Source organism: Agelaius phoeniceus, chromosome 12 (assembly GCF_051311805.1).
Source record: "Agelaius phoeniceus isolate bAgePho1 chromosome 12, bAgePho1.hap1, whole genome shotgun sequence".
NCBI lineage: Eukaryota > Metazoa > Chordata > Aves > Passeriformes > Icteridae > Agelaius > Agelaius phoeniceus.
Window position 1 is genome coordinate 3,283,331 of NC_135276.1, and position 27,961 is coordinate 3,311,291.

The 27,961-nt window shown below is 40.9% G+C and overlaps 1 protein-coding gene across 1 annotated transcript in view; it reads left to right on the forward strand.

Annotated features, from left to right (window-relative positions):
• The window catches only part of LOC129125255 (transcription initiation factor TFIID subunit 4-like), a 158,717-nt gene that overhangs the window by 40,574 nt on the left and 90,182 nt on the right, over positions 1–27,961 (forward strand). The window contains exons 10-11 of the mRNA XM_054640608.2: positions 6,840–7,009; positions 26,018–26,148. Of these exons, the coding sequence (XP_054496583.2) occupies positions 6,840–7,009; positions 26,018–26,148 (301 nt within the window). The remainder of the gene's footprint in view (positions 1–6,839; positions 7,010–26,017; positions 26,149–27,961) is intronic.

The window sequence follows — 27,961 nt, forward strand, 5'->3', positions numbered from 1 at the left end:
AAATATCTCTGCTTTGAGGCATGTCAGTATTGTAACTAATAGTAGTAGTACTTAGTATTAATCTGGAAGCAAAATCATTCAATTTTTTATTTTCCAATGCTTTTGCCTCCCACTGAGTATTTAAATGAATTAAAATGTCTGTTGGGTTCAATTGTACTGTCTTAATAAGTATTTTTTATGTTTGTAAGCAACATGAGCATTTATTCTTCGTTAGTATTGCTTTCAATTTTACATACACCAAAAGGGACAGCATTTTTTTAGCTGGATGTTGTAAACTGTGCCAGGATTGATTCTTGCATTCACTTAGTTTATACATAGAATATATTAGGTTAGCTGGAATTGTTAATTTTCCCTTGGGGAGAAGCAAATGCTCAAGGCACTGATTGATAAATCAATAAATCTTTAGTGAGTTTGGTAAATAAGCTGTCAAGGGTGTATGTCATTTTTCCTCTAGAGAACAAATTTTAGTCAGAATGAATGTGTTTGTTTCCTTACATTGTTTTCTCCTTCAAAATAGTAAGACACAAAGCTGCATTTAAATAAGTCCATAAAATTGCAAGGATTTATTAAACAGCAGCAAAGATCAAGCTTTTTCCTGATATCTTAACAAAGAATTCAGTTGTTTGCATATTTGCATTTCAACCCCTAACCTCTCCTGAGGACAAATAGATGTCTGACTATTAAGCCTAAAGGCACAGAGCTGGAAATCTGTATTAATCCTCTGAATGCTGACTAGTTTTCCTCAACATTCCCAGCGTGTGTGAAGAATGTGTTTTTAGCCAGAAGGCAAACTGGCATCTAAAGCAAAGCAAGAATTTTGAAAAATAGTTGTGTTATGTATAAATTTATTTTGCCCTTAGTGTTTTATTATTGCATATTTGTTTCATTATTTTGCATTCTGCTTTCTTTAAAATAACTTATTTGAACTTTTCACTTTCGTGAGCAAAGCGTTGGTCACTAGAAATAGAAATTTGAACTTCATTGTTCTTTGGGGTTTTTTTCCTCTATTCTGAACTGTAGGAGATACAAGATGGAATTACATTAAAGATCTAGCAATTAAGAATTTTGCAGATTGCAGCCATGCCTTTAAGGGCAGCATTTATTACTGAAGTGTGAGACTGCTCACATGAGCTCACTGGTACAGTAGCTGTTCTGGGATGCAGAGTTCTCAACCCAAGAGTTCTGCAATGTGAAGCTGTGCTGGTGAAATTTTAGGTCACTTTTTTGGTATTAAATTTATTATTGCTGTATTTTTCAGAGAGAACTACATACAACCCCAGTTAGTTGACTTTTCAACTCTGTTAATACCTAACAGAGTTGGTATGAACAACCATTTTTAATGTTTCTGTTTGTTTTGCAAGCAGAGGTCTGGCCTTGGGTTTGTATCATAAGAGGCCAGCTCGAGGTTTCTGTGGCTGAGAGAAGCACAAATCCCACTGAGGGTGCCAGGGACCTGCCTGTGTGTCCCCAGCTGCTGCTCATCACCTCTGCTCCCCTCAGAGTTCACTGGCAGCAGCTCCTGCAGGCTCCCAAGGGATTCTCCCCACAGTTCAGGTGGTGGCCATTGCAGGGAACCAGTGGAACCCTTTGTTCCTGATGCTGAGATGGAGTCACTTCAGTGGGGAGGTCCCTGTGTGCTCTGTGTTCCTCCAGGGATGGGGGTGGCTCTTTGTCCTCTTGTGTTACCCCAGCCCTTCCAGACTGCTCAGCAGGGCTCAGGGCAGGGCCAGAAGTGACCAGATCCATCCCTTGGTGTGTGGGATGATGCTGTGGTTTGGGTGCCCCTTCCTTTTGACAGACACCTTTCCCTTTCTGGAGTGCTATTTCTGAGTTAAATCTCACCTGGAACCTGGCAGTGTCAGGTTTTATACAGCCAGTGTGATGGGGTTTGTTTTCAGAGACAGTTCTGTGAGGTCTCTGAGATCATTTGAAGCTGAGCTTAGTATCTGTGTTTTATTCTGCTGTCTGGATGCATTTTGAGGTGGACTCTATGTAGAAATAAAAAATTTGTTTTCAAACCTACCTTGCATAGCAAAAAAATTTCTCTTGTCTAGTATTTTATTTTTATTTTTAAAAATAAAAGTATAGCAACATAAGCAAAGCAGCTTGCCCTTTAAAACTAATGTGGATGTTAAATGGATAACTTCAAAGTTTTCATCTCAAAATGATATGTGAAAAAACCTTGCCCTTGAGGTTTTTGTTTTTTTTAAATGAATATTTCAAGCTATAAGGGGATTGTGTTTTTTCCATGTATTTCAAAATCAAGGAAAATGCTGATCATTAATGTGGTCTGTTTTGTCAGCCCTTTTGCTTATCAGAGAAGAAGATTCTGCATAGAGAATGAATTGTGTGGCAAAGCAGTACTAGGGAGACATTTCCAATTATAACGTGAATGTCAGAATAAACATTATAATTGATGTGTAAATGGAATCTATGCCATTTATAAAATATAATACAGGAGTGGCTGTTCCAGGAATTTCTAGTCACCATTTATGTGCCATGTATTGTTGTTAGTCTCTGATTGTGTGGTCCATGGGATCAGTGGGATGTTGGGACTTTGTCCTAGTGACATGCAATTCCCTTGCAGGAGAGGGGAGTCAATATGTAATGTTGTCTTGATTGCTTTGTGCATTCCTCTGGCTTATTTGGGAGCAGTTCAGGGGGGCAGTTTGGGACAGCAGTGGCTCAAGTCTGACAAAGTGCCCAAGAAAGAAAAACTGCAATCATGCAGTTAAGGTTTGTTCATAAGGAAAATGCCACCAGGTTTTCTTAATGGCTTGTCTTAGTTTAAACAAAGTCTTTGAAACCTTTCACAGATAACTGTGCAAATACTTTGGGTTTTCCTGCTTATTTTCAGATAAGATTTGTTTTTTGGCAATCGCATGAGTCTTTATAGTGAGGGAAAAGGAGAAGGAAGATTGTTACAAGAGGCTGAATATAGGAGGAAGACTTGGACTCTTGGATTATTATAAGATACAGTTTGTGTTTGGAGGGAGTTTGAGAAGTCATGCTGTCTTAAAAATACCATGTTAGATTCATCCTATGAGACTCAGAATTTAGTTCAGTACAAACCAGAAATATTTACTGAAACAGTAGAATTAGGACAGGTATAGTTATATATGCCAAGAAATACAAAATTGTTAAATACTGTGCTCTGATAAAAAAGGAAAGCTACACAGTAATCATCAATCTAGATGACCACTGGATGGCATCTTTGTTCCACAGAATAACTTCTGAAAACTCACTTATGTGAGCTTAAAAGTTCACTTTTATAGGAAAGTGTTCAGCAAGTAGAGCAACTCTATATATAAATGTATGTTTCAGTATCCAAACATTTTTTCATTATGAGGTTCCTTGAAGTAAGGAGGGTAGGGTTCTTCCTGTCAGAAAAAATTGTAGTCCCAGCTGTGATTAATACATTTCTTATTTGTCTTCCATGTAATACTGAAAAAAAAATAAAGGATGTACTTGCAGATTGTAGCTTGCAAGTGTAAGATGGAAGAAAATTATTCTCTCCAGGAGTTCAGTAATGGTCTTTGTAAGTGCTATTGCATTGGTTTTGATAATTGCATTGAAATCTAATGTGTCCAAAATACATGTCTGATTTTATTTCACAAATATTTATTTATAATGTGGTCACAGATCTGTACACTGAATAAAAATCAGAGTAGCTGAACTGCAAAGCAGAAGGAAGGTAAAAGATGGATGGTATTTTCTTCAGCTATGAAATAAGAGAGAAGTGTAAACTTCTCTGAGAAGTTCTGTTCTAGAAGTCAAGACTGCTGTTTTGAGTTTTTTAATGGGTGATTACTTGAAGGAGATAAAGGACCTTTGTCCTGACAACCTGATGTGGAAATACAGGATTGAGACTCTTGATTACTGCTGCCCAGATGTGCCCAGCTGTGAGAGCTGCTGGGTGAAGGGACAGCACTGGGAACATCTGCCCAGCTTGGAGAGCTGCTGGGTGAAGGAACAGGATTGGGAACCAACCCCTGTCCAGCTGTGAGAGCTGCTGGCTGAAGGACAGCACTGGGAACATCTGCCCAGCTGGGAGAGCTGCTGGGTGAAGGAACAGGACTGGGAACCCCTGCCCAGCTGTGACAGCTGCTGAGGGACAGGACAGGACTGGGGACCCCTGCCCAGCTGTGGGAGCTGCTGGCTGAGGGACAGGACAGGATTGGGGACCCCTGCCCAGCTGTGACAGCTGCTGAGGGACAGGACAGGACTGGGGACCCCTGCCCAGCTGTGACAGCTGCTGAGGGACAGGACAGCACTGGGAACCCCTGCCCAGCTGTGACAGCTGCTGGCTGAGGGACAGGACAGGATTGGGGACCCCTGCCCAGCTGTGGGAGCTGCTGGCTGAGGGACAGGGCAGGATTGGGGACCCCTGCCCAGCTGTGGGAGCTGCTGAGGGACAGGACAGGACTGGGGACCCCTTTCCAGCTGTGACAGCAGCTGAGGGACAGGACAGGATTGGGGACCCCTTTCCAGCTGTGACAGCTGCTGGCTGAGGGACAGCAGGGCTGTGTGGGGCCAGCCCTGGGAACCTCTGGGTTGGTTTTTACCCGGCTCCTCCAGGCTCATCCCCTGGCACCCAGACCCACAGCGGGGTGAGGGCCCACGGGATGTCACCACTGCACTGGTGGTTTGGTCAGTTTGAGCTTTGTTTTGAAGTTCTGGGTTCAAGTCTGTGTTCCTGAAGCTTCTATTTTAAATGGTTCAGAGTTTGTGTTCTGGGAACTGCCTTGGTAGGAGTTTGGTTTTCCCATGGTTTGAGGCCTGCTGGATTTGGGCCTTATGAGTCCTCATTGGTGAGGGTGGTTCTCATTCCATTTCAAGCATTCAGGTTTTAACCTGACAGAATCTTCATTTCTTTCAGTTTTGCCTGCAGTTTTTCACTTGTAGAATTACAAATGTTTGAGTTGATCATTGAATGTTTCAGTTGGTGTTGGTTGTGTGGTGTGGGCACAGAGCCAGTTCCTCAGTGTGGCCCAGGGTCAACACTTGATTATTGTGTCCACACCATGTCAGATGTAAAAGTGACAGGACTGGGGGGATGAGGCACCTCCCTAGGAAGAAAGGCTGAGGGAATTGGGATTTCTCAGCCTGCAGAAGAGAAAGCTCCAGGGTGACCCAATTGAGGCTTTCCAGCACCTGAAGGGAGCCTGCAGTAAAGATGGGGAGAGACAATTTACAAGGATGTGGAGTGGCAGGACAAGGGGGAATGGCTCCAAACGAAAGGGTTATAGGTTTACATTGGGTATTAGGAAGGAATTGTTCCCTGGGAGGATGCTGAGGCTCTGGCCCAGGTTGCCCAGAGAAGCTGCCCCTGGATCCCTGGCAGTGCCCAAGGCCAGGTTGGACACTGGGGCTGGAGCAGCCTGGGACAGTGGAAGGTGTCTCTGCCATGACAGGGGTGGCACTGGATGAGCTTTTGAGTTTCCTTCCAACCAAAACCATTCTATGATGTTGCAATACTGTTCTCAGGAATTCCATTTGAAGACGAGAAATCAAGTGCTTAACACTCCTGGAAATTAGTAGAAGCTCTTTTGTGTAGACTTTTTCTGGAAAGCATTGTAAAATATTCAATTTTCTGCCTCAAGTGTTCAGCACATATCTGCAGGTTTACACAAATAAAAGTCCCTTCTTGACTTCTTCCCACAAAAGAAAACAAAACCATTATCTATCAAACTATTGTAGTCTTCCAGCAACATTGGCTGCTGTAGTGCAGCTAACAGGAAAAGTATGGGAGGAGAGGAGGACCTTGATTATGGATTTCTGGATTTCCCTCCTTTTATTCTCAGACCTTACTTGCAATTGGTTTTTACTGTGGGCATTAAGCTTGTTATAGTGTCAAAGTATTCTAGGGTGCATGGGACATCAATTATGTACCAATTTTTAAAAAAGCTTTTAAATTAAGCTTTTGTTTGTTTACAGTAATAAGTATATTATTGCAGTAGTATTACACAGTAATAAGAGTCTGGACTTGAATGTTCTTATCCATATATATGTATTCTGAAAATGATATTCTCAAAGGTTGTGTAATCACTCTAGAATATGTTGAAATAGTGTTTGTGTCAATAATAGCTGTGAAACAGAATGTGCTAAATCCAGATGGCTGTTTCACAGCTCTGAGTCATCCCTCAGACAGGTAGGAGGTAAAGATGCTTGGGAGATACAGGTATGGAAACTCAAGTTTGTTTGTACTTTCTCAAGCTGTTAAAAAGGATGGCCTGGGAGTTGCTATCATCTTCTCAAATGCAGCTCATTTTCCTAAAACTTGTTGACACACCTGATATTTGTATGTTACCAGAGAAATTCCAGCATGTACTCCAGCCACACTTGGAGGCCAGGCTTACCTGTGAGCTCAGCATGGCCAGAGAATGCTCCCTGATTGTTGCTGAAAATGCTTTGATGCCTGTTTTAGTAGGAGCTTGTGAAACAGTGCAAGATTAAAAATTCCTGGATGTGCTTTTAATTTCTGTTATTTATTTTACCATTTTATGCCTAGTTTTCTTTATATAGAGAAAATCCCAATGTTCAGTTGTTACTTTCCTGATCAGCCTGGTTTCACTGGTATCACTGACTCCCAGATGAAGACACCTCTGTCACATCTTCTGTTATCAGTCAGATTGTCCTGCTTCTGATGTTTTCTGATATGGTCAGAGAAATAATGGTTGTTTCTGAAGATATTCTATGAAAATGGAGACACCAGGGGCTGTGTCTCAATTGGCCCAGCCACTGGGCATGTGGCATGATGATTCCTTCTGCAGATGATGCAAAAAATGAATATATGACATGCAGAATTTGGTTTTATATGTTTGGTTTTTTTATTGCAGAGATGATGATGACATCAATGATGTTGCCTCTATGGCTGGTGTTAACCTTAATGAAGAAAGTGCCCGAATTATGGCTACCAACTCTGACTTGGTTGGAACCCAGATGCAGCCCTGTAAAGATGAACCCTTCCTTGCTGCTGTACCTCTCCATAAACGCATACTTGAAACGGGTGAGAAGCACATCCTTTCCTTCTGGGAGTGTTTCCTTCAGAGTCAGGAGGTTCTGAGGAACAGGATATGCTTAGCACTTAAGATGGTTTTTTAAGTATTTGATTCCATAATTTTGTATTTCTAAACTTTCAAGGTTTTTGTGATAAAAGTGACTTACCTCAAGTTGCAAATAAAATAGCATGCTGGTGCTTTTAAACTTCATGCTTTTCCCATGTTTTTTATATCCAAGGATCTCAAGCTCTTTGCAAACATTAATTATTTCTCACAATCCTCCTTCATGTTTTACACATGAGAAGATTGAAACAGAGAGGTAAAGTAAGTAGTACAGGTCACAGAGGACACCTGTGAATAACATTTAACAGAATGCTTAAGTTTCCTGTCAAGATTTTCTTTCCCCATACAAACCAGTTATTCAGTTCTTAACACCTGCATCTATTTGAATGTTCATAGTGATTTTCTTATGGCGTGTTTTCCAAAAGCTGTGTTTGTTTACCATAGCAAAAAGGTATGTTTATTTATTCTGCCATTTGAAAGTGGAAGTTAAAAACTTTAGTAGAATAACTGTTCAAAATTAGTGATGGTTTAAGGGTAGGAAATATAGAATGCATTTTATATGACATGCTTTATTAATGTACACTATGTGTTCTGGTACTTAAATGTATATTTTCATCATAATTTTTGTTATGTTTTCAGTGCCATCAGTGTCCTAACATACTAAGCTCTGGTTATTTAGGGGTGTAAATTCTATCTCTTTCAGAGCTATGCTTACATCACAAATTTTAGGGATCCAGTTCTCAGGGTTTTAAAGAAAAGACCAAAATCTTGTTGCAAATCAGTGCTGTCAGGTTTTTTTAAGTCATGTGGTTGCTTCTGAAATGCTGTTTGTGTTTATGTTCATTGAATTAACAGGAGCCTTTTTATATTGCAGTTGCAGGCAAGTTCTTCATTGACTTATTGTCAGACTTCACTCTTGTACTTGATAAAGGCATTTTAAGTTCCCCTTCAGAGGAAGGAATGTTTAGCAGGCTGTAGCCAGCTGGCTGTGAGGATGTGAGGATGGCTGGGAAGCATGTCCTGCCTTTTGGGACTGCCTCAGCACCACCTGACACTGCAGCCAGCAAGGTCCTCATGAAATGTGCCTGACAAGCTGTTGGGAGGGATGCTCACACAATAGTTGATACAGGTGCAATAAAGGAAAAGGCAACAGACATAAAACTGTTAGAAAGAATGGGAAATCAGTAATGAATTTGCCACATCAGCCTTAATGAGCTGTCTGGCTGTAACAATTGCTGCACAACATGGAGTTGTAATTACAAGTGCAGGACTTACAGGAATCTGTACATACTTTAAGAGCCACAGAACCCATCACACTATTCATCACTGCCTTTTGGGGTTTGCTTCTCTGAGGAACAAATCCCTATGGCTGTTTTTGAAGCTTTATTGGCTTTGATAATTGAAATGAAACTTTCAAAGCTTTTAAAAGCAGCTGCAGGGATTTACTTCTCAAAAGCAGTGAATCCAGAAGAGAGGCCACTCCTAGTGATCTCCTGCAGCCACTTTTAGAGCTTTATTTTGGTTTTACATGAAGCCTTTTATAGTTTTGAAAGTGGCTGTAGAGTTCAGAAGTGGCCACTATCTGGGATCTATGGCTCTTGAGGAGAGAATTCCTTCAGCTGATTTTGAAGTTTTAGAAGCTGGGTTTTCACTGTGTGTGGCCAGATTTGTTGTTTGCTTAGGACCACACACAAATTTAGTAATTTGTGCTACTGGGCACTTAAAATAATGGCATTGTAAGTTCACTACAAGACTCAGTATTGCCATATGTTGCTGTGACAACTCCAGGACTAAGCAAGGCGCCCGTGACCTTCTCGAGCACATTAGGAAAAAGGCTGTGATGTGAGTCCTCATTCTTCTGTTTTCATTATGCCTGTTGACAAATGAGATAAGATTCATTGTTTCTTCTTAATTTTGCCTGAATATGACTTGAACAATGTTATTTTCTACCTTTAGGTCTATTCATATTTAATCGCTTCAGTTTTAGGGCAGGTTTTTAATGTTTTAGTAAAAGAGAGATTTGTGGTGTGTACAGTATTAGGAAACTGCTCTTGTCTCCTTCCTCAGAAGCTAGATCTTTCAAGTTTTCTGTAATATTAATCTCCTCCTCTCTTTTCTGAGTAAGAGCTCTGTCGAGCAACTCGGTAGTGTTCCCCAAAGGCTGTTTCAGAGATTGTGCTTCCATTCACCAGAGCTGGAATATAAACTGCTAAAGTGAGAGCAGATGCTCTTCAGACTTTGGCAGTAACCACCAGCCAGATGCCTCAAAGACATAGAGAAAGAGGTTTCTTAATATATTGTATGTTCTTATCTCTACTTGAGCTTGGCAGTGTTGTAATCCAAAGTTTATTTTAAATCTAAGGGACTAATATTGATCCATTTAAATGGAAGGAGTAACTGAAAGGTAATTCATGCAAAGATATTCATCCCCTTCCCACATGCTTCCCTATCCAATTTTGTATCTAGTCATTTTGGGCTGCTAATCATTGCCATTTGTTCATGTAGGAAGGCAAGGCTGTGACTGTTTCAAATTCTTCTTTGATGCAAAATCAAGAGTGGGTATTTCTCAGCATATAATGTATTTCTTTTGTTATTCCACTCGGAATCATAAAACTTTAAACCCTGATCTTTCTGCATGACAGCAGAGCACAATGAAACATAGACAAAGGGTTGCAAGGCTTTTGTTTCTCTTTTTTGGGAACTTGAGAGGCAGGGGTTGATATGCATCATGCATGTGCATACCAACTCCTGACACTTTCTAGGTCTTTAGCTTGGTAGTAGAATCAGTAGTGTTCAGAGGGCAAGCAAGCTGATTAGACCCTCACAAATGAATAATGCTGCAAAATCCTGGCTTTTCCACATGGTTTTATGGGAATGAAACAAGAAAAATAACCTTAATAATTTGTAATTGTTTCACTTTTGTTCATTCATAAGTTACTTTTTGCTGGGTCAGAGTGCTGTGTTACAGGTTTTAGAAACTAGTTTTTGACATTGAGTTTTTGTTGTTTACTGAGTGAGGCAACAGGCAACCCTTAGTGAGGCAGGTTTTTAAGTGTGAGTTTTCTATAGCTCATAACCATCTTGTGAAAATAGAGACTCCTTGGCTTTAATTCCTTGATTACAGCATGGTTTCAGAGTGCTGATAAGAACAAGGCTGCACTGCATGTTATAGTAAATGTTAGTGAAGGGTAGCAGGACACAGCAAAGGGTGGCATAAAACATGATCCTTTTTCTAATGCCTGATAACTAAATCCATGGCAGGAGGGAACAGCTGCCTCATGTACTTCTCTGAGAACTTGGTGGTCTCTCAAACCTTCACTGGGGGTTCCAAAAAACTTTGCTTTATATTTTGTGAACAACAGAGCATGACACCTTCACAGGCTTAGAATCTGCAGCAGTTTATTAATTCCCACAGCTTCTAGTTCTGATTTCTTCTACAATCAGGTGATGCCATTTTGCTTTTATTAGCTCTCCTTAAAATATCACAACTTGTGAACCCTAACCATAAATTAACAGTCCTAATGCAATAATATTTAAGCAAGAGTTTGGCATATTGTATTCTTTGACTTAGATGCTTCCTTTCTCTCTTCACTTTGTGTTCTTCACCTCATTTTTCTCCTTCAATTTTATTGTTACAGAGCACTGACTGAATAGAACAGATGTGGCATTTAAGAAACATGGGACTGCTTTGGCCACATGGAATACATTTTGAATACTGTTCATCTTGTATCTTCCAAATTATTTTCCCTTAAATGCATATGATAGAAGTTTATTGGAGAAGCAGCCATGATATTTTTATTTCACATTCATTCAGAATTTTTTACACCTGCATTAAGAAATCAGATTCTCTATAGCATGTTTTTACAAAATGCTGTATCTGGTACCAGTGTCCTTTGGAAAAGTGTGTTATACTGACTTAGCATAGATCTGCAATATTTCCCACCACAAACATACTTCTGGATTCTCTTGCTTCCTAGAAATAAATTTTTAGTCTAGAGCACACATAGTGGTGCATGCCAGTTGTTACAAAGCTTGAAAATGTGCTGATGAATCCAGTGTCTCCTAGTTCAGTAGGTATAAGGCCTGCAGTCCTCCTTAAAACAGCTTCAGAGGAGCTTGGCTGGTTAGAAGTGAGCCACTGCTTCTGTCAATATAACAGTTGTATGGTTAGGCTCAACATAATTTATAGATTTACCTTTTTGTTATTTTACATGTAAAATATGTTTTTAATTCTGTCTGATGAAATATTGATCCTTGCTCTGCCTTGATTGTTTCTTTGTTCAGCCACGCTTGAATTGCGTGTCTGCTGTACCACTGCATGTTAAACCCTACAGAAATGGCTTATCTGGCTTTTCTATATTCTGGGGTGTATTGAACCCACTGTGTGGCATGGCAGCACTTGTGTGCATATCTATATATTTTAAATACAGAATTTGTGTGCTCTAGAGGGCATTTTATATTGCTAAACCATGTTCAAACCCATAGGGGTACCCTTCATGGAGCCAGGCCTGGTGATTTCAGCCTCTATTTAAAGCATTTGTTATTAGTTCAGGGAGTCTTTCTGGCATCCTCTTTCTCTGGGTTTGTTTGTCAACATTTGTGTTCTTGTTTGAATGAAGTGAAGCTGTCCTGTTGATGGCTGCTCTTTCATATACAGAGCAGCTCTAACATAAAAGTGTGGTTATTTCTCTGGTTGCTTTACTTCAGAGAGCTTTTATAGCTACTTCAATTACAGTGCTTGTGTGTTCTGGAATTCTGAGCTCTCCTATTGCCTGTGAATATAAGATTTTGTTTTCACTGCACTTTTTGTTGACGTGATTTAATTGTTTTCACTGCTGACTTTTAACTTTTTGTCCATAAGTTGATTTGTCTTCAAACTGAAGTATTTGTTTGAATATCATTTTTTCCCATCAGCACCTTTCTGTCAGGATGACCTCTGTAAATGCCTGTGGACATAACTCTTGATTGTGTTTGGGGATTGCTCTAACACCTACCTGCTCATAAGTGTAGCAGATTGAAGTCATGCACTGTCCTAAGGACATGCTTGAACTGTACCTACAGTGGAGTTCTCTGGATTCTACTTCCTTTTTCTCAGGGAACAAAAAAAGTCATGTTAGGTATTGTATAATCCAAATTGCAAGTTACTGTGCATGCCAAAAGCGTGGACATCCTCTAGTTTCTGTAACCTTCAGTCTGGCACTGCAGAGGGGTGGCAGGTGCAGAGATGTATCCACATTCTGACACCTGGAATAGTTCTGGAACTTGGGCTTTCTTCATTAGTATCAAACAGTTTGCTGGAAACTGCATTTAGATGAGAAGATGTGTGCTGCTCCCAGTTTTCAAACCAATGTCCAAAGTTGTGATAGCTGTTTCTTAGGCTGAGATTGGAGTTCATTGTACATGTTTAATAGAGAATTTGGTTCCATATTCCAACTGAATCAATTGCTAATGTTACTCTATTATAAGACAATTATATTTGATTTACATTTATTATTTCCTTTTCAAAAAAGGTGAGAATACATTCCCATCTTAGTATCAGCAGCAGTGTTGCCAAATAAACATAATCAGTAAGTGCTTCAGCAGAATGTTAAAGCCTATTGTTGTTCTTTCTTTAATAGGTCCATGATTAGACTTCCTGTTTTACAAGATGTCCCAACATGTGTTGGAATGGTAACTTCAGTACCACCTGAGAGCTTGGAGTCTGCCTTTCTGTGAAAGGTAGGGCAGCTTCTGTTCAATCTTTTTGGTGTATTTACAAGGTTTTCTTTTTATTAATCTTATTGGCTCTGCACCACTACAGAATCTGAGTTATGCTTTTAGCTGTATCACCTTTAGGTGTCAGAACTGATGTTATTTCATCAAGCAGTAATTTCTCAAAATAAATATGATTAATTTAGCTATGTTTAAACTGTGACTATTTATGAAGAAAATGATGCTGTTTCTTCAGGCATCATTTTCAAAGGTTTTACTCCAGCTGAACTGAGAGCATGACCATTATACTTGGTCTCAGAAATATTTAGAGAATTCAAGTTTTGTTTTCACCATAATTTTGTTTTCACCCGTTTTTCATTCTGTTTTGTGAATGTAGTGAAAGTGCCATCTTTAAAAGGTCTTGCTATTTCTGGAAGGCAGTTCTGGCCTTCAGGGCCCACCAAAATATGTTACCCAGCCTCAGAATAAGTTTGCATCTGGGAATTGAACAGCTTAAATTTCCAGGTCTCTGCAAAGGAGAGTAAAATTAAGATCATCATTCTGTGGAGATGCATTCTCTACCAGATTCATTTATAAAGTCCATGGATGTAAAATAAGAACAATAAAAAGAAAACCTTAGAGAACCATTCAGTATTGCAATAAAGCTGACTTACATTATCCCTGTAGGCAAACTCCATGCTCTAGAGGTGGTGCTAATGTCCCCAGCGCTCAACACATGTTGGAACATCTTAGTGGAGGAGGAAGTCATTGATCAGTGAGCAGCATCTTCAAGGATCGTTTAAGGGGGAAAAAGTCAAAGGTAATATTTTTAAAACCATGTTGGAATGATTGTTCATTATGTTTATTTGGCAATCCTGCTGCTCATACTAAGGTTGTAGTGTTTTCATTTCTTAAAATTACTGACAAACTTTGTAAACTTCCTTTAGTCTTTCCTTCTCCCGTTGTCAGCCTCCTTCACGTTGCTGGGTCTACTGCACACAAGTGCAGAATTTACTGTAACTCATTGGTAATTTGGCACTTTTTTCAGTGGTTGTAATGCAGAAAGGGTTAATCTGTGGTTTAACCAGTTTTGCAGTCCCTTGTGTTCAATAAGTCAGAGCCAAACATTGAGCTGGTGTGAAGACATTCTGCTGCTAACCAAAGGAGATTTGTTTTCAAGGAAAAAAATTGGTTTGTGTAGCTGCAACACAAAGTTGTGGCAGATGAGGTACCACCATCTGTTCTTGCACAGTAGTGTAGAAGTGCAACCTCACTGTAAACTAAAGCTATTTTGACAGAATTAAGCTACCATATCTGACCTGGTTAAATTTTGCAGTGGTGGATCTGGTGATGCTCTACTTGCTATTAATGAATGTGGGATGGTGCCCTGATCCTGGCAGTTTTAATTCTAATCCTGGGCATAGACAGATGAAGGTGCTGACATTTTGAAATTCAGGTTATGATCTTTGGTCTGCCCTTCTGGTATCCTTTGAATTTCCTGTGTTTTGTGCATATCCTGCCTGTGTGACATGTTTATCCTGCCTCACATGTAACAAGCCTGGCATCAGGCTTGTGGTGACAACTGTGATGCCTGGTCTGATTGTGGTGTCAGAGATGGTTTCTTGGGGAAAAAAATTGTCAAAATACCTGCTTTGTTCACACAATTTGCCTTAAAAGAGCAACTTTAACTTGCCACATAGGCAAGTTCTTATACTTGGTATGCCTCTGAATGCTGTGGATGTGATGGAGAGTGTGGTCTGTTCCTTGTAGGACTGTGCTCTAGGATGCTGGCATCTGTTTGTCACCTCTGACATTCTGACAGGGGCTCTGCTCCATCTCTGTCCTACCTGGTGGACTGTCATAATAGTGTATTTATGGTCTTTAGGCCTGAGGAATTGTCTTGGTTACTGGTTTGGGTTTAGCAGACAAACACATTTGTCTGCTCTGCATGAAAACAGATAAATCCCCAACTAACAACTTCTCTGTTGTTTTCTTAGGCACTCCTGTTGGTGTCATTGCCATGTTACTACTTTCTGGTCTGGTCCTTGTAAAAATCTCTTTTCATTTGACTCTAGTGAGTAACCAAGCACAAAAGTGCATTAAGGCATTTACCATTATTCATAAAAACAGTGAACATATTTTCTAGTCCTCTACACTCACTCTGTGTTTATTCTTGAATGTTCCTGGATGTCTTTGGACATGCTTTTTATGCTGTATTTTTTGTTTTAGGAAAACCAAGATGAAGAAGAAAAGATCATATAACTGTTATCTGTGTGATCTTATTTGACACGTTGAGACCTGCCCCTGTTTCAGTTTTCATCCCCTCCTGTCTTTAGTGTTTTCCTCACACTGTTCAATTGCTGCAGCACAGGGGATTTTAGGGTAGGATGTGGAGCTGTAGTTCTCAAAGAACTTCAGTCCTTCAGTGCCTCCTTTTAATAACTTCAGCACCCGCCCTTCTTTTAGAATGCACACATCAAATGGCACCAAAATAATCTTGAAGTTGAATTATTTAAAGAGGAGGAATTAAACATCAAATGTAAGGATATTGTCTTTGCTTAACACATGGAGATTTTGATTTCTTCTAAAAGAAGTTCGGTGATACACAGTTTAATTAGAGAAGAGAGCAGGGAAACAATTAATTGCAGTGCTTTATGTTCCTTCAGAGTTCCCATTCTTTCTGTCCTCTCTGATCAGGCTGCAAGCCTTCCTTGCTGTGGGAATGCCAAATGTTCTCTGCTCCAAGATCCACTGTTTGTGCTTCCATGCTTTGTGGCAGCTCCTTCCATTTCCAAGCCTGTGCCTTGCTGTGCAGAATGTTGTTGGGTGACTGCCTGGGTTCTGTTAGAGACAAACCACCAGGGGTAATCAAACAGACTCCTCATGGATGGTTAATAGCTGCCTTTCAGCTGTTTCATTATCTAGCTTAGAGACAGAATTTTGGGAACTGGATTGTCTGGTTATATATACCTTAGCACAGACCTTTTCTCAAAGTAGTTTTTCTTTTCCCCAAAAAGCATGGATTATGAGTAAGTTCCAGACATACCCACTGGTTGAGACAGACTGTTTAGAGAAGTGGAGGCTTTTTGCTGGTCAATGCACCACAAAACACGAGTTATGTAGTTAAGGTTAAGTAAGATTCTTGAGAATTCTTTCTCTACTTGATTAATTTTTTTTGTCCTGTCCCAAATCTTATGGACTTGTGTATAAAAGCTTTGAATCAGCACAGAAAATAGGATGAGGCTATGGCCAGGGTTACACACAGATTTTGCATGGATGCAGCTATTTCTCTGGCTCTGTTGTGTTAAAATAATTACACCAAGATGACCCTCTAGAGTGGAGCTATTTTGCTTGTTTACCTTTGACAAGAATAAAGTGTATTAAAATTAGAAAGTAAAAGTTCAAAATAAACAAAAAGATCATTTTTACCGAGTATGTAGTTATTAAGTTGTGGAACTCTTTGTTTTATGATATTGCAAATTCAAAAAATTACTTGAAAAATCAATGAACAAACATCCCATCCTGACCTGACAGACAGATAAGATGCTCTAACAGACCAAGGCATAATTTTGGTGCACAGTGAGCACTACACACTTTTTGTTTTAATAATCTTCTAGCAGCATCTCCTAATGCTACTGTTAGAGAAAGGATGATGAACTCTGTTACCCACTGTAGGTTTACTTAACCTTTTATACAGTTACATAAATACACAAGTGTTTATTAAGTATCGTTTGTACTGAAAGAGTTAAAGCCACTATAGTGCCTGAAACACTTTAAATGATTTTGTGCTTGTGTATTCACACTACAGAGCTTAAAAGTCTGAATTTTACTTTGCTAAAATAGCTTTGGTTGGCATTTACTTTGGAGGGGGCAGGAAAAGGCAATCCTAAAAATTGTGTAGCATTTTATTCCTCATTTTTATTCTTTTAGGTTACATTGCATGGCTGGTTATGTTTTTTCCCTGCTGTGTCTTGCACTGAGCATGGTATGTATTTTGAGGATTTTAATCTGTAAGTTTGGAATTTATTTTAAAAAAATAACTGATGTTTGAGCAGTTTGTCAGTTCCAAAAAATGCTTCCAGGGCCATCAGCCCAAGGTGGGTAGTCCAGAAGAAGTGTAGGACAAACACTACTGCCAGAAAATTGGGAAATGGATTTATAGAGAATTCTCCAAGCCTGACAGAAAGCTCACACAGTGTGCATCTGTATGAAACCTTGAGATAAGAAATGCTGACTTAGAAATGCCATGGAAAAGGACAGACATTGTTGAGAGAGAAATGGAACTAGACACAAGTTGCAAAGGATGGCCTTGCAAGTAAGACTGGATACTTTGGAGAAACACAACTATGAGAGATGCATTGTAGTGGGACCCACGAGGGGTAATTTTAGATGATTGGCTTTGAGGCATTTACAGCATGGTAAGATGGGCCAAGAAACACTTCTAGTACACTGTAATTAGGAAATAGTTGGCTTCTGATTGTGATGGTGTGAATTATAACATCTATGTTGTCTCCCCCTTCTCATGAGACTGAAAATGGAATAAAAGTTTTTGAAGCACCTCTCAGTTGCCCATCTCTGGGTCAGAACAGGGCCTAATCTGACAAAGAAGCTTTCCAGTTTGTTCAGAAATGGACTCATGAGTTAGTTCTTAAGCTCTGAGAGGAGGAATGCTTTTTTACAAGCAAGTTTATTGAAGTAAGGAATGTAGGGCTTTCCATTATTGCAAATAACAATTAGGAAGTGATAAGAAGTCATTCTCCCTAGAAGTCCCTGTTCCCATGGAGGTGCACTGGGAGTGTTGGGCAGTGGCAGAGGCTGCTGTGCAGAACCTGTCCTGTGTCAGCCCAGGGTGGGTTGGAGCTGTGGGTTCTGTCTTGGCCATCTGCCCCTGTCAGAGGGTGCTGGTTTGTGCCTGCTGCAGGGAACCTGCACCAAATCTCAAACACTTGGCAGGGATTCTGTGCCTGGCAGCAAACACTCCCTGCCCTGGGGCTTTCCTGAGCAGCTCCAGGTTACAGCTCCTCAGAGCTTCCTTTGGCTTGGCTCTGTTTGTCAAGGTAGCAAACAAAGTTTTGTAGTTTCTCCTTTCCTCACACTGTCTTCCAGCAGCAGACCAGCTTAACAGTACAGCAAGTCAACATTGAATAAATTATTTATGCATTTAGTTAGTAGGACTTAAATTGAAGCTTTTATTCAAGGGACTGAAACCAGAAGATTACAGCTAAAATTATCTTGCTGTTTCCTTTGCCTGGGATCACTGGGTTATCTTGCACCCTTAGGAATCTCTAATTTTAATCATCAGAACTAGGAGTTGCTGTTTGCCCTACCACTGTTTAACAAGCTCTGCATTCAGTTTCTAGTACTGAAAGTCTGTCTAGGGCACTGTGAGCCCCCCCAACACAACCCCAGGGTATTCTGAACCTGAACAACCACCTTAATCTTTTCCTCTCCTCTGTTCCATCCCTCATTCTCTAGCTTAATATTGTGGGTTGGGTTTTCCCCTTGATAGCACTAGGAATGCAGTATTGATGGATGACTTTGTGGGCTGAGGACACTGCTCTGAGCTTGGGAGAAGTGAGTTCAATAATTGCCATTTGTGCTTCTCAGGATGTCAAGGCCCCTTAGTACAGAAGAGTTGTTCCCTCTCTGTGTTTAGTCAGCCTGGGACTGCTCAGTTTAGAATTATTAATACACAGTATTTAGAATTATTAATACACAGTATCAGATAAAGCTCCAGTTGCTTTCTCTTAATTTCATGGTAGAGACCACACAAGCTGAGTCTTACACAAATACTGCTTATCTGGTTTCAGAAGGTGAACTCTTCTCCCCCTCACCCCATTTTTTTCAGCTTGTAATTTCCCCAAGTTTCTGTGTATTGTAACTCTTGAACAATGTCTACTTAACCAGTCATGTTGTATTTAGTTATATGTAATTGTACAGAGATTAAGGTGTTTTAAATGTTTCACTGCTGCATCTACAGCAGCACTATAAAATTGTCACTTTCCCTTATGCTGGTGGAATGAAGGAATAGAATTCTCTGTTAGAGAATGGAATGGTTTGGGAGGCTGCAGGAACTGAAGTGGTTGTGTTCCCAATGCATTGCCTTTCCTGATGGGGAAGCTTGCAGGGACACTGAGGCACAAAACTGTGCTGGTTCTTCTGGGGCTTGAGCCTCACTTGTAGATGCAATCCAAGGCACAGCCCAGCATTCTGAGGGATGTGGACAGAATCATCTGCTTTCTGTGGTGTGGGTAGGTCTGGCCAGATGCCTCTTTGCTGCATTTTCCTGGATCTGATGGTGTTGAATGAGGTTAAACAAAAACTTAAATAATGTCTCAGATGGGAGGGGGATGGACTTGCCTTTCTGTTTTGTGGTGTGCAAGCCAGCTGTAATGGCAGAGGGGGTCTGCACCTGGCAAGATTGGCTCCAGTTGGATCCTGGGCCAATATTTCACACCCAGAATTTCAAGTTCAGGAAGCTGCTGCTGGTGTTGTGTGACAGGAGTGAGTGCATGTCTGACCTGTGGTTGGGGCAAACAGACCCTAATTATGCACCCTGCCAGTGTTGCTCCTCAAGGACAGCTCCAGCCCTAAATCTGAGCTGTGGAACTGCTTCAAGCCACTTCTTCAAGGTTTTCTTGTTTTGAGTGTAAACGTAAAGAGATTTTATACAGCACTCAATAATTTATCACATCAATAATCAGAGTCAGACCTGATGTTTTACAAATAATTTTTTTTATCTTTGATCTCAATTCTGTCAGTCCTCTTATAGTATAAATTATTGAAGTAACTTTTTGATTCTTTGAAAGCCTATCTGCAAAGACAGTATTTTTCTTCTGCTTCCCAAATAGGGCAGTACCCTCCTTATGATTTGTTTTGGTTTTTGATCAATAAAATATAATTAAACTTCTAAAGTGCAGCAAAGCCAGTGACTTTCAGATAACTGAGCAGATGATAGCAGAATTTTCACTTCATGAGACCTAAAAAGTTTTCAGTTACAAGGTTTAGGTGCTTTTATATTTGTAAAAAACAATCTTGTGCTACTGACACATATGCCAATATCAGAATAATATTGCTGAACGTTTTTTCCCTCAAGGTTTTTGGAACTTGTATCTAAGTTCTGACTTTACAGTAACTCTGTTGCAATATCAAAAAATTTTAAATATAATATATTTATTTGTAGCAAAATATCCTAACATGCATGCTTATATACTGTAGATCTTTATTAAATTCTGATTGAATCTGGGTTTGCTATTAAAGCTTCCAGACATGTAATTAAGAATTAACATGTAGACAAATTTTATTGTGTTGTTCTGTAATGCTTGGCAGATTCAAAACTTGCAATTTGAGTACAAATTTGTCCCTCATATTTCTCATGTAGGATACTGTGACTCTTTAGCAGCATCTGATGCCTCTGAGGATGTGCTGTAACTGAGTTCTGCCACAAAGAATTGAAGTTTTCTTTCGATCAGCCATCAATTCTTGATTGTCTTGTACAGTTCTGGTGTAATAGAGATCTGGCAAGAGCACTTGAATAAAGAGTATGACCTTAGTTTTGTCTTTAACAATATCAAAACTTGAATTCAACTGGAGAGATGGGTTAAAATTATAGCTTGGAGCATTGCTTTGCTCCAGCTCCTTTTTTTTTTTTGTTAACCTTGATAATGTCTTTGTCATAGCTCTAGGAAAAGTTCAAAATTACATTGCTAAAGTAATTTTAAAGACTTGAGGCATTTACTTGTTATCCAAAATGTCTAAATTAAACAAATGTATTATTTAAAAGCAAGCAACTCTTTTCAAATTCCACATATGATGCTTTTGATCACAAGACTGCAAGTTAAGATTGCCACATCATCAAACTTAAAACACATTGAGATGATCACCTAAAAATCAGGAAGAAGTTAAACTTTTTAAGAACAGAAGACAGACAGGGGAAAGCACTCTGTTGATAGAAGTAAGTTGTTTTGGTTTTTTTTTAAATGTTATTTTCTCCTTGGTTTCTGCACATATTTAAATGTATGTATTGTAAAGATCAAATGGTGCAGTTAAGACCAAAATTCAGAATGCTAGAGCCTAAATAAAAATATCAGTAGATGAAGCCCACAGTCCAATAACTTGGTTAGAAAGATGAGTAATAACAAGGATGTTTGTGATATAATTAACTATGTTTAGTATTTTAGACTATATATGTGTATCTGTAGATTTAGAATATCTATGTGTATGTATCCATTTCTTAAAAGTATAAATCATATTTCTGTTCCACATCATTATCACTCTAGGGAATCTTGAAAAGGGAAGAGTAGCCTTTTCCTATTAACACTGGGTAAAGTAATTAAGCAGACTGAAGAATATGTCAGGAATTTCCCATTTAGAGATAAGTGTTGTTTTCCTTTGATGGCAGACAGGATTCCAGTATGCTTTCTATAAATGAGAGTGGATGAACTTTTATACATTTCATTTTAAGAAATTTATAAATGAGAGTGGATCTCAGGAGGAGAAGTGGCAGTCAAGAAAAAAAGACAAAACAGAGACTTTAATATAGAAGCATGTGAAAATGAATAGTTGCCAGCTCTGTGCATAGATTCAGTTTCTATTTGGCATTTTTTGTGAGTAGCACAAAGCAAAAAAGGGCCAGGCTCTAAGCAGTGGTATGACAACATCTCATGGGTCAGTGGATTCAGCACAGTGGTGTGAGCAGCTGTGAATGAAGGGATAAGCAGGCCAACATTTTCAAATGTGGATGAAATTGGTGATTTTCCCGCCCTTGCCCCAAGTGCAATCCAAGTTTTCAAGGAGTGTGCCAAATCTTGGTGTAGTGTGCAGCTCTGGAATGCACCCTGCTTCTGACATCCCGAGCTAGCAGGGTTTAACTAATGTAATTTAGAGCAGGGAGGATGTGGTGATGCTTCACACATGATGAATCGTGTGGATGACAAAGATGACTTTTTCAAAATCTTTTTGTAGTCTGCTTCCTTGATGCTAATTCATTTGGGGGGAAATTGTATTCTTTTCCCCTTATCCTGTTTTCCAAAGAATTTTAGCCTTAAGTGATTGGATATTCCATTTGCCTTTCTTCTTTCCCTTCAGGTCACTTTTGAGTCTATTGATAAATCAGGAGTTAGACAGAGCCCCCTCTGTGTGCCTGAGCTGAGGGGGAAGTGAACCCATTTTTTTTGCTTTTCTTTGCTCCTCTGCCTGGTTGGCTGCCAGTGAGCTCTGGCACAGACTGGGCAGGCTCAGGGTGCCTGACTGTGCTCAGCTGGCATGCTGGACAAATGGGGACTGGGACAGGTGCCAGGGGATGATCTGAGATGGAGCAGAGATGTCACAGTATGTGCAGTAATGAGGAATATGGAGGCACATGTGCAGGAGGACAGGGATCACTGAATCACTCTAGTCTCTTGCTCAAAGCTGGATCAACATTCAATTTACACTGGGCTGTTAAGGGCATTAATTGGCCTAGTCTTAAAAACCTGAGACGTGGGACAGTCTACAACTTGTTTGTGCAAAGGGTTCCATTATTTTTTCTTCATGACAGAATTCTTCCCTATATCCAGTCAGAAACAGCTGCTTCAGTTTATGAATTTATTTTTCATTCTTCTTCCAGGCAACCTTAACAAAGGGTCTGGCTCTATCTTCTCAATCAACTCTCCCTTAAGTCTTCTTACTCCAAGAAAAAGTACCCTCATGTTCTCCTCATGCAGGTCATGTGCTGCAACTCCCATCACCATCTTGTTGACTTTTCCTGGATTCAAGTTTTTTCAAGCTTTTCTTGTACTGGGTGAGCCACAGGTGCAGGATTGTAGCTGTGGGCTGAGTGAAGAGGAGGAGTTGCTTCCCTTGGTGGCTTGGTTGCCACTGATTTATTGTTTTGGGTGCCAGGGTGCAGTGCCAGGGTGCAGTGCTGGAACCTGGGTTACCTGCAGGCTCTCCAGGCATCCCACCAGGGCTGCTGATCCCAAGGCATTCCAGTGAGTCCAGCCCAAGCACAGGGATTTGCACTTGTCCTTCAGGAGCTCCATGAAGTTCCTCTCATCTCACACACCTGCTCCTTTCCCTCTGCCCTGCTCAGGGTGGTGCCATCTGCAGACCTGCTGAGGGGACTTTGTGTCTCACCCCCAAGGTCTCTGAGACACCCATTAAAAAGGATAAGTCCCAGGGCAGATTCCCAAGGGACTCTATGGCCTCTGGGTAGTTTTCTGGACTTGGGAATATTATGTTGGGGGATTTTAGGAGAAGGTAGTTACTGGCATATTGGAGAGGCTGATGAAGGACAAGAATCTTAAGGCATCAGGTATCTCAGAGAATGGTCCATAGATTATGGTTGAATCTCTGAAGAGTTAATTCTGAAGCTATAATGGTTGACTTTATTCAGAATAAAATTCTTTGAGATTAGAGAGACCTTTATTGTGAAAAGACCCAAGATGGCAACAGTTCTTGTTATAAAAGGAGTGTGTGTGTTTTCAGGGAAGTTGGGTAGCTGTTACCCAACATGAATTTAGTTACACTCAAATTCAAAGAACTGTAACAATTACACATTCTGACCCTTACCTAGAATAGGGCAGAATTTTCCATCTCCAAGCCTCTTTTCTGGATGCTAGTTAATTAAATGTCCCTTCTTGCTTGCATTTTATCTTTCAGACTAGGGTTTTCTGAGTGATGGCTTTGCTTACACGTGTTTGCGTAGTAAAATGGTGCGTGCTCAAATATTGCCAGTCTGACTTGGAGGAATTGCTCCTGCCTGTAGGAATTGTCCTCCCAACTTCAAGGACTTCATTTGCCTGGGTGGCAGTGGCAGCGTTGGGATTTAATGTGTGTGTCTGCTTGCCATTACTCATTCAGCTTTCAGCAACCTGAGCGCAGCTCCAGCTCTATTACACAGGACAAATTGGGCACCAAGAAAGGTTTAATTTATTTTTTCCCCCATGATAAAGCAAAAATTAGTTAAAAATCATATATACATCTTGCTGAAATCCTTAAGGTAACATGTAAGATAGGGAGCCGGTGATTAAGTTAGTTTGAGAGGTAAAGACTTCAAAGAATCCCTAAAATGAACACCAGCGGTAGCCGGAGTAGAGAACCGTGCTGGGGAGGTGCGGCTTGGGAGCGGAGTGGGGCTGATCAGGCCCCGCTGGAACGGGAGATCCCGGCGGGACCGGGAGCGCGGGAGGGCAGAGCCCGGTGTGTGGGGAGGGAACCGGGGAAGGGAAGGGACAGATCCTGGTGGGGAGGGAGCCAAGGGAAGGGAAGGGGCAGATCCCGGTGGGGAGAGAACCGGGGAAGGGAAGGGACAGATCCCGGTGGGGAGGGAGCGAAGGGAAGGGAAGGGGCAGATCCTGGTGGGGAGGGAGCAAAGGGAAGGGAAGAGGCAGATCCCGGTGGATCAAGAGCCAGGGGAAGGGAAGAGGCCGATCCCGGTGGATCGAGAGCCAGGGGAAGGGAAGAGGCAGATCCCGGTGGATCGAGTGCCAAGGAAGGGAAGAGATCCCGGTGGGGAGGGAACCGGGGAAGGGAAGGGGCAGATCCCGGTGGAAGGGAAAGGAAGGGAAGGAGCAAATCCCGGTGGATCGGGAGCCAAGGGAAGGGAAGGGGCAGATCCCGGTGGGGAAGGAGCCAAGGGAAGGGAAGAGGCAGATCCCGGTGGATCGGGTGCCAGGGGAAGGGAAGGGGCAGATCCCGGTGGATCGGGAGCCAAGGGAAGGGAAGGGGCAGATCCCGGTGGGGAAGGAGCCAAGGGAAGGGAAGAGGCAGATCCCGGTGGATCGGGAGCCAAGGGAAGGGAAGGGGCAGATCCCGGTGGATTGAGAGCCAGGGGAAGGGAAGAGGCAGATCCCGGTGGATCGGGAGCCAGGGGAAGGGAAGAGGCAGATCCCGGTGGATCGGGAGCCAGGGGAAGGGAAGAGGCCGATCCCGGTGGATCGGGTGCCAGGGGAAGGGAAGGGGCAGATCCCGGTGGATCGGGTGCCAAGGGAAGGGAAGAGGCTGATCCCGGTGGATCGAGAGCCAGGGGAAGGGAAGGGAAGAAGGAGCGGGACAGGACGGGGCAGGTGCCGGCTCCCCCCGGCTGCGGCCCCGCTCCGCTCATTTGTCCCACTTTGTTTGAGCCGTGGGTTTCTTGCTCTGGAATCCGGCCAGGCAAAGGTAGGAACGCCTCGCCGAGCCAACACTCGCTCTCTGTGCAGCCGGGGCCGGCGTTTGCCCAGGGACCCTCCCCAGACGAGGATTCCCCTGCAGTTGGTCTGCAGGAAGCGCTGACCGAAATAGTCCCAGATTTCTGTGTTTTGCATAACCATTCATGTGTCCCAGCCAAACTGCCTTTGAAAGTCTCGTGTCCATTCAATGGGAAACTGACTCAGCAGATTTACTCTTTTGTGGTGGTTCAACACCAATGGTCCATACAAAACACAAGTGCCCATTTTTTCCCTGTGGGAAATGTATTTATCTGTGCATGCACACAGGGAGTTTCCTACCCAGAAAACTGTCCTGGCTGGGACCATGTATGCCTTTGTAGGACTGTAGTTTAAATAAGTACATATATTAATATACCTACAAATTTATATCCAATACTTGGTAATTATTTTGATGAAATTAGGAGTCCTTGAGTGTTACCCATAGTAGTTTGGATGTTTTTTAAATATATAAGTGCATTAAACTGTAGACTGTTTGCTTTTCTTACAAACTCAGCACAAAGTGTCAAATGTCCAGGTAACGTTGGATATGTATTGGGGGGACAGCTAAACAACTCTTTTTGATATGACTTTATTTCTTTGCCTTCAATTAATAGTTGTTTTTTTTTTTCCCTGAAGAATTTCTGTTATCAGTATTATGGCAGTGGTGTAGGCTAAAGGATGCAACAGAATGCTTTGCTCTCAACCCTCACCTGCTCAACACTGAAATTCATCTGCACTAATGCTTCTGAAAAGAAAGGAATTGTTTTTTCTTCTGTAGAGCAACTGAGAACTCAGATTGTCTCATACTCTGACATGCCTCAGTTTAATGTGCCAGGCTAAACTTCAGCAAAGTTCTTAGGTGCTTTCAAGTGTTAAAGAAATTCTCTGATTTTTCTTTTAAACTTGTAGAGTTGCACCCTTTCAGGGGGTCATGAATGTGTCACCAAAGCCACATAAATACACTGTTACGGATTTTTCTATTTAGGAAAATGAAGTAGTGATGTACAGTCCTTTAGAGCTTTGTTTGTGTTTTGGGGTTTTTTTCCTGTGGAGGGTAAGCTAATCCTGTTTTGTTTTGTTTTTTTGCTTTAGCTAAAAAACTAGGAATTACTGATGTGCCAGCTGAGGTGGTTACTTTTATTTCCCATGCAACACAGAGCAGATTAAGGACAGTGATAGAGAAGGTGACAGTGATCACCCAGCACCGGATGGAGTCGTACAAAGTAAGTGTGCCCAGGCTTGGTGCTCCCCCAGCCAGTCCTGCTGCCTCCCTGCAGCTCTGGCAGCAGCACAGCTGCCATGGGCTCTGCCTGCTCATCCTCTCCTCTCTGGGCCCTTTGGGTGGGGAGTTCTTTCTGTCCTTGCTGAAGTGTCTGGCATGGAGCACATGCTGAGCTATTTCTGCTCATGGACTGTGAGCAAGACTTGACTCCTTTTGTGTCCAGGGTATCCAGGAACGGGGTTGAAATTGCTTTGGTATTTAGGAATCTGTAGTAACTTTTCTGGATGTGATAAATGTTAATATTTTACAAAATATTTTACAAAAGCTGCCAATGTCTGCCTTAGCAACTAAAGAATTCAGCTGTAAATTCTTCACTGATTCTTTTGTTCATGACTGTATTCCTGAAGAAAACTGAAACAATTTTGATATCTCAAACCAGGGGGAAATTTAAATAAAGATCTACAATCCAGTTTGAAATTCAAATAAATCAAACATCTTTCTTGATCTATTTGAAATACCTTCTCCAGTAGAAGTAAGATACTTGTTAGTTATTGTAGTTGTTACATGTTAATTATTGTAGTTAGACTGGTGTCAAGGAAGATGGCAATAACTGGTTGTGTGTTGTCTCAGCTGTGTTTAGATTTCTTTAGCACATATATACATTGAATAGCTCTGGTTTAGTTTGTTCCTTGGTTTTGTGGTGTATTCCTGGAGTGGCAGTCTAGTGAAACAGCCTTGGATTGCATCTTAGCCTATCTATTTCCCAAAGCTGAGGGCCCCAAGACCTGAGTCATGGTGGGACTGCTTCTATGTGATATTTGCAAAAACAATAATCTCTGGGATCTGTGGCTATAATCAATGGCATTGTGATAGAAAAATGGATTAAAAAATAAAGGCCACTCTTCCTGGTTATTACCTACACTTAGATCTTTCATTGCAGTTGATGGATATATTCTACTCTATTGGATTAAAAGTAAATATCCTTGTTTCTTTTCAGTATTCTTTATCATCTTCAGAAGTGTTAAGTCCCTCCTTCCTTCTCTCTAGGATGATGTCTGAGAAGAAAATGGGTTGCTTAGTCCATGTTAAGCCAAAGAAGAATTTAAAGCAGTGTCTTAAAAGATCCTTAGGAAACAGATAGTGTTGTCTCTGATTGGAATGTGGCATTGTCACTGTATTGTGTATTTTTCTTAGTTAATGCTATTCTTTGATTTCATTGCATGGTAGTCAGAAGGAGAACATTAAGTAGATAAATGGGATGAAAGTAATGTGGAAAACTTATTTTTCTGACTGACATTCTGAGTGTTCTCCCTGTGGCTCATGCCATAAACTCTCCTGGTTGCTGTGTGCTAGGAAAACTAGCATGCTCTTAGTTGTCATAAGCTTCTGTTTTAATTGGAGTTAAAGGCTTATTCTCAACTGAGTTTTTGGCTTTAATGCTTTTATAATGCTGCTTCTTGAGAAAGTCTCTTACTAGTTCAAGATTAGTACAAATAGAGGAATATAAATGATGAACTTGCTTATAAACTCTAGCTAGGATTATTCAGTAATAAAGTTAAGCATTTTAGATATTTTCCATCATTAAGTCAGTTGGTTTTACTTTTTTTAACTCTTTCATGTATCTGGTGCTGATAAACCAATTCTGGTTCTTTTAAAATTGCTTAGATATTAATTAAATTATCAGATTCTTGCTGTTTTATTAACCATAGCCTGGCTTCCTACTCCCCCAAGCCCAAAAAATAATCAATTTATTATTAGTCCAATGGAAAGGTTTTCATGTGTACCAGTTGCAGTCTGTAAATGGCTGCTCTGGG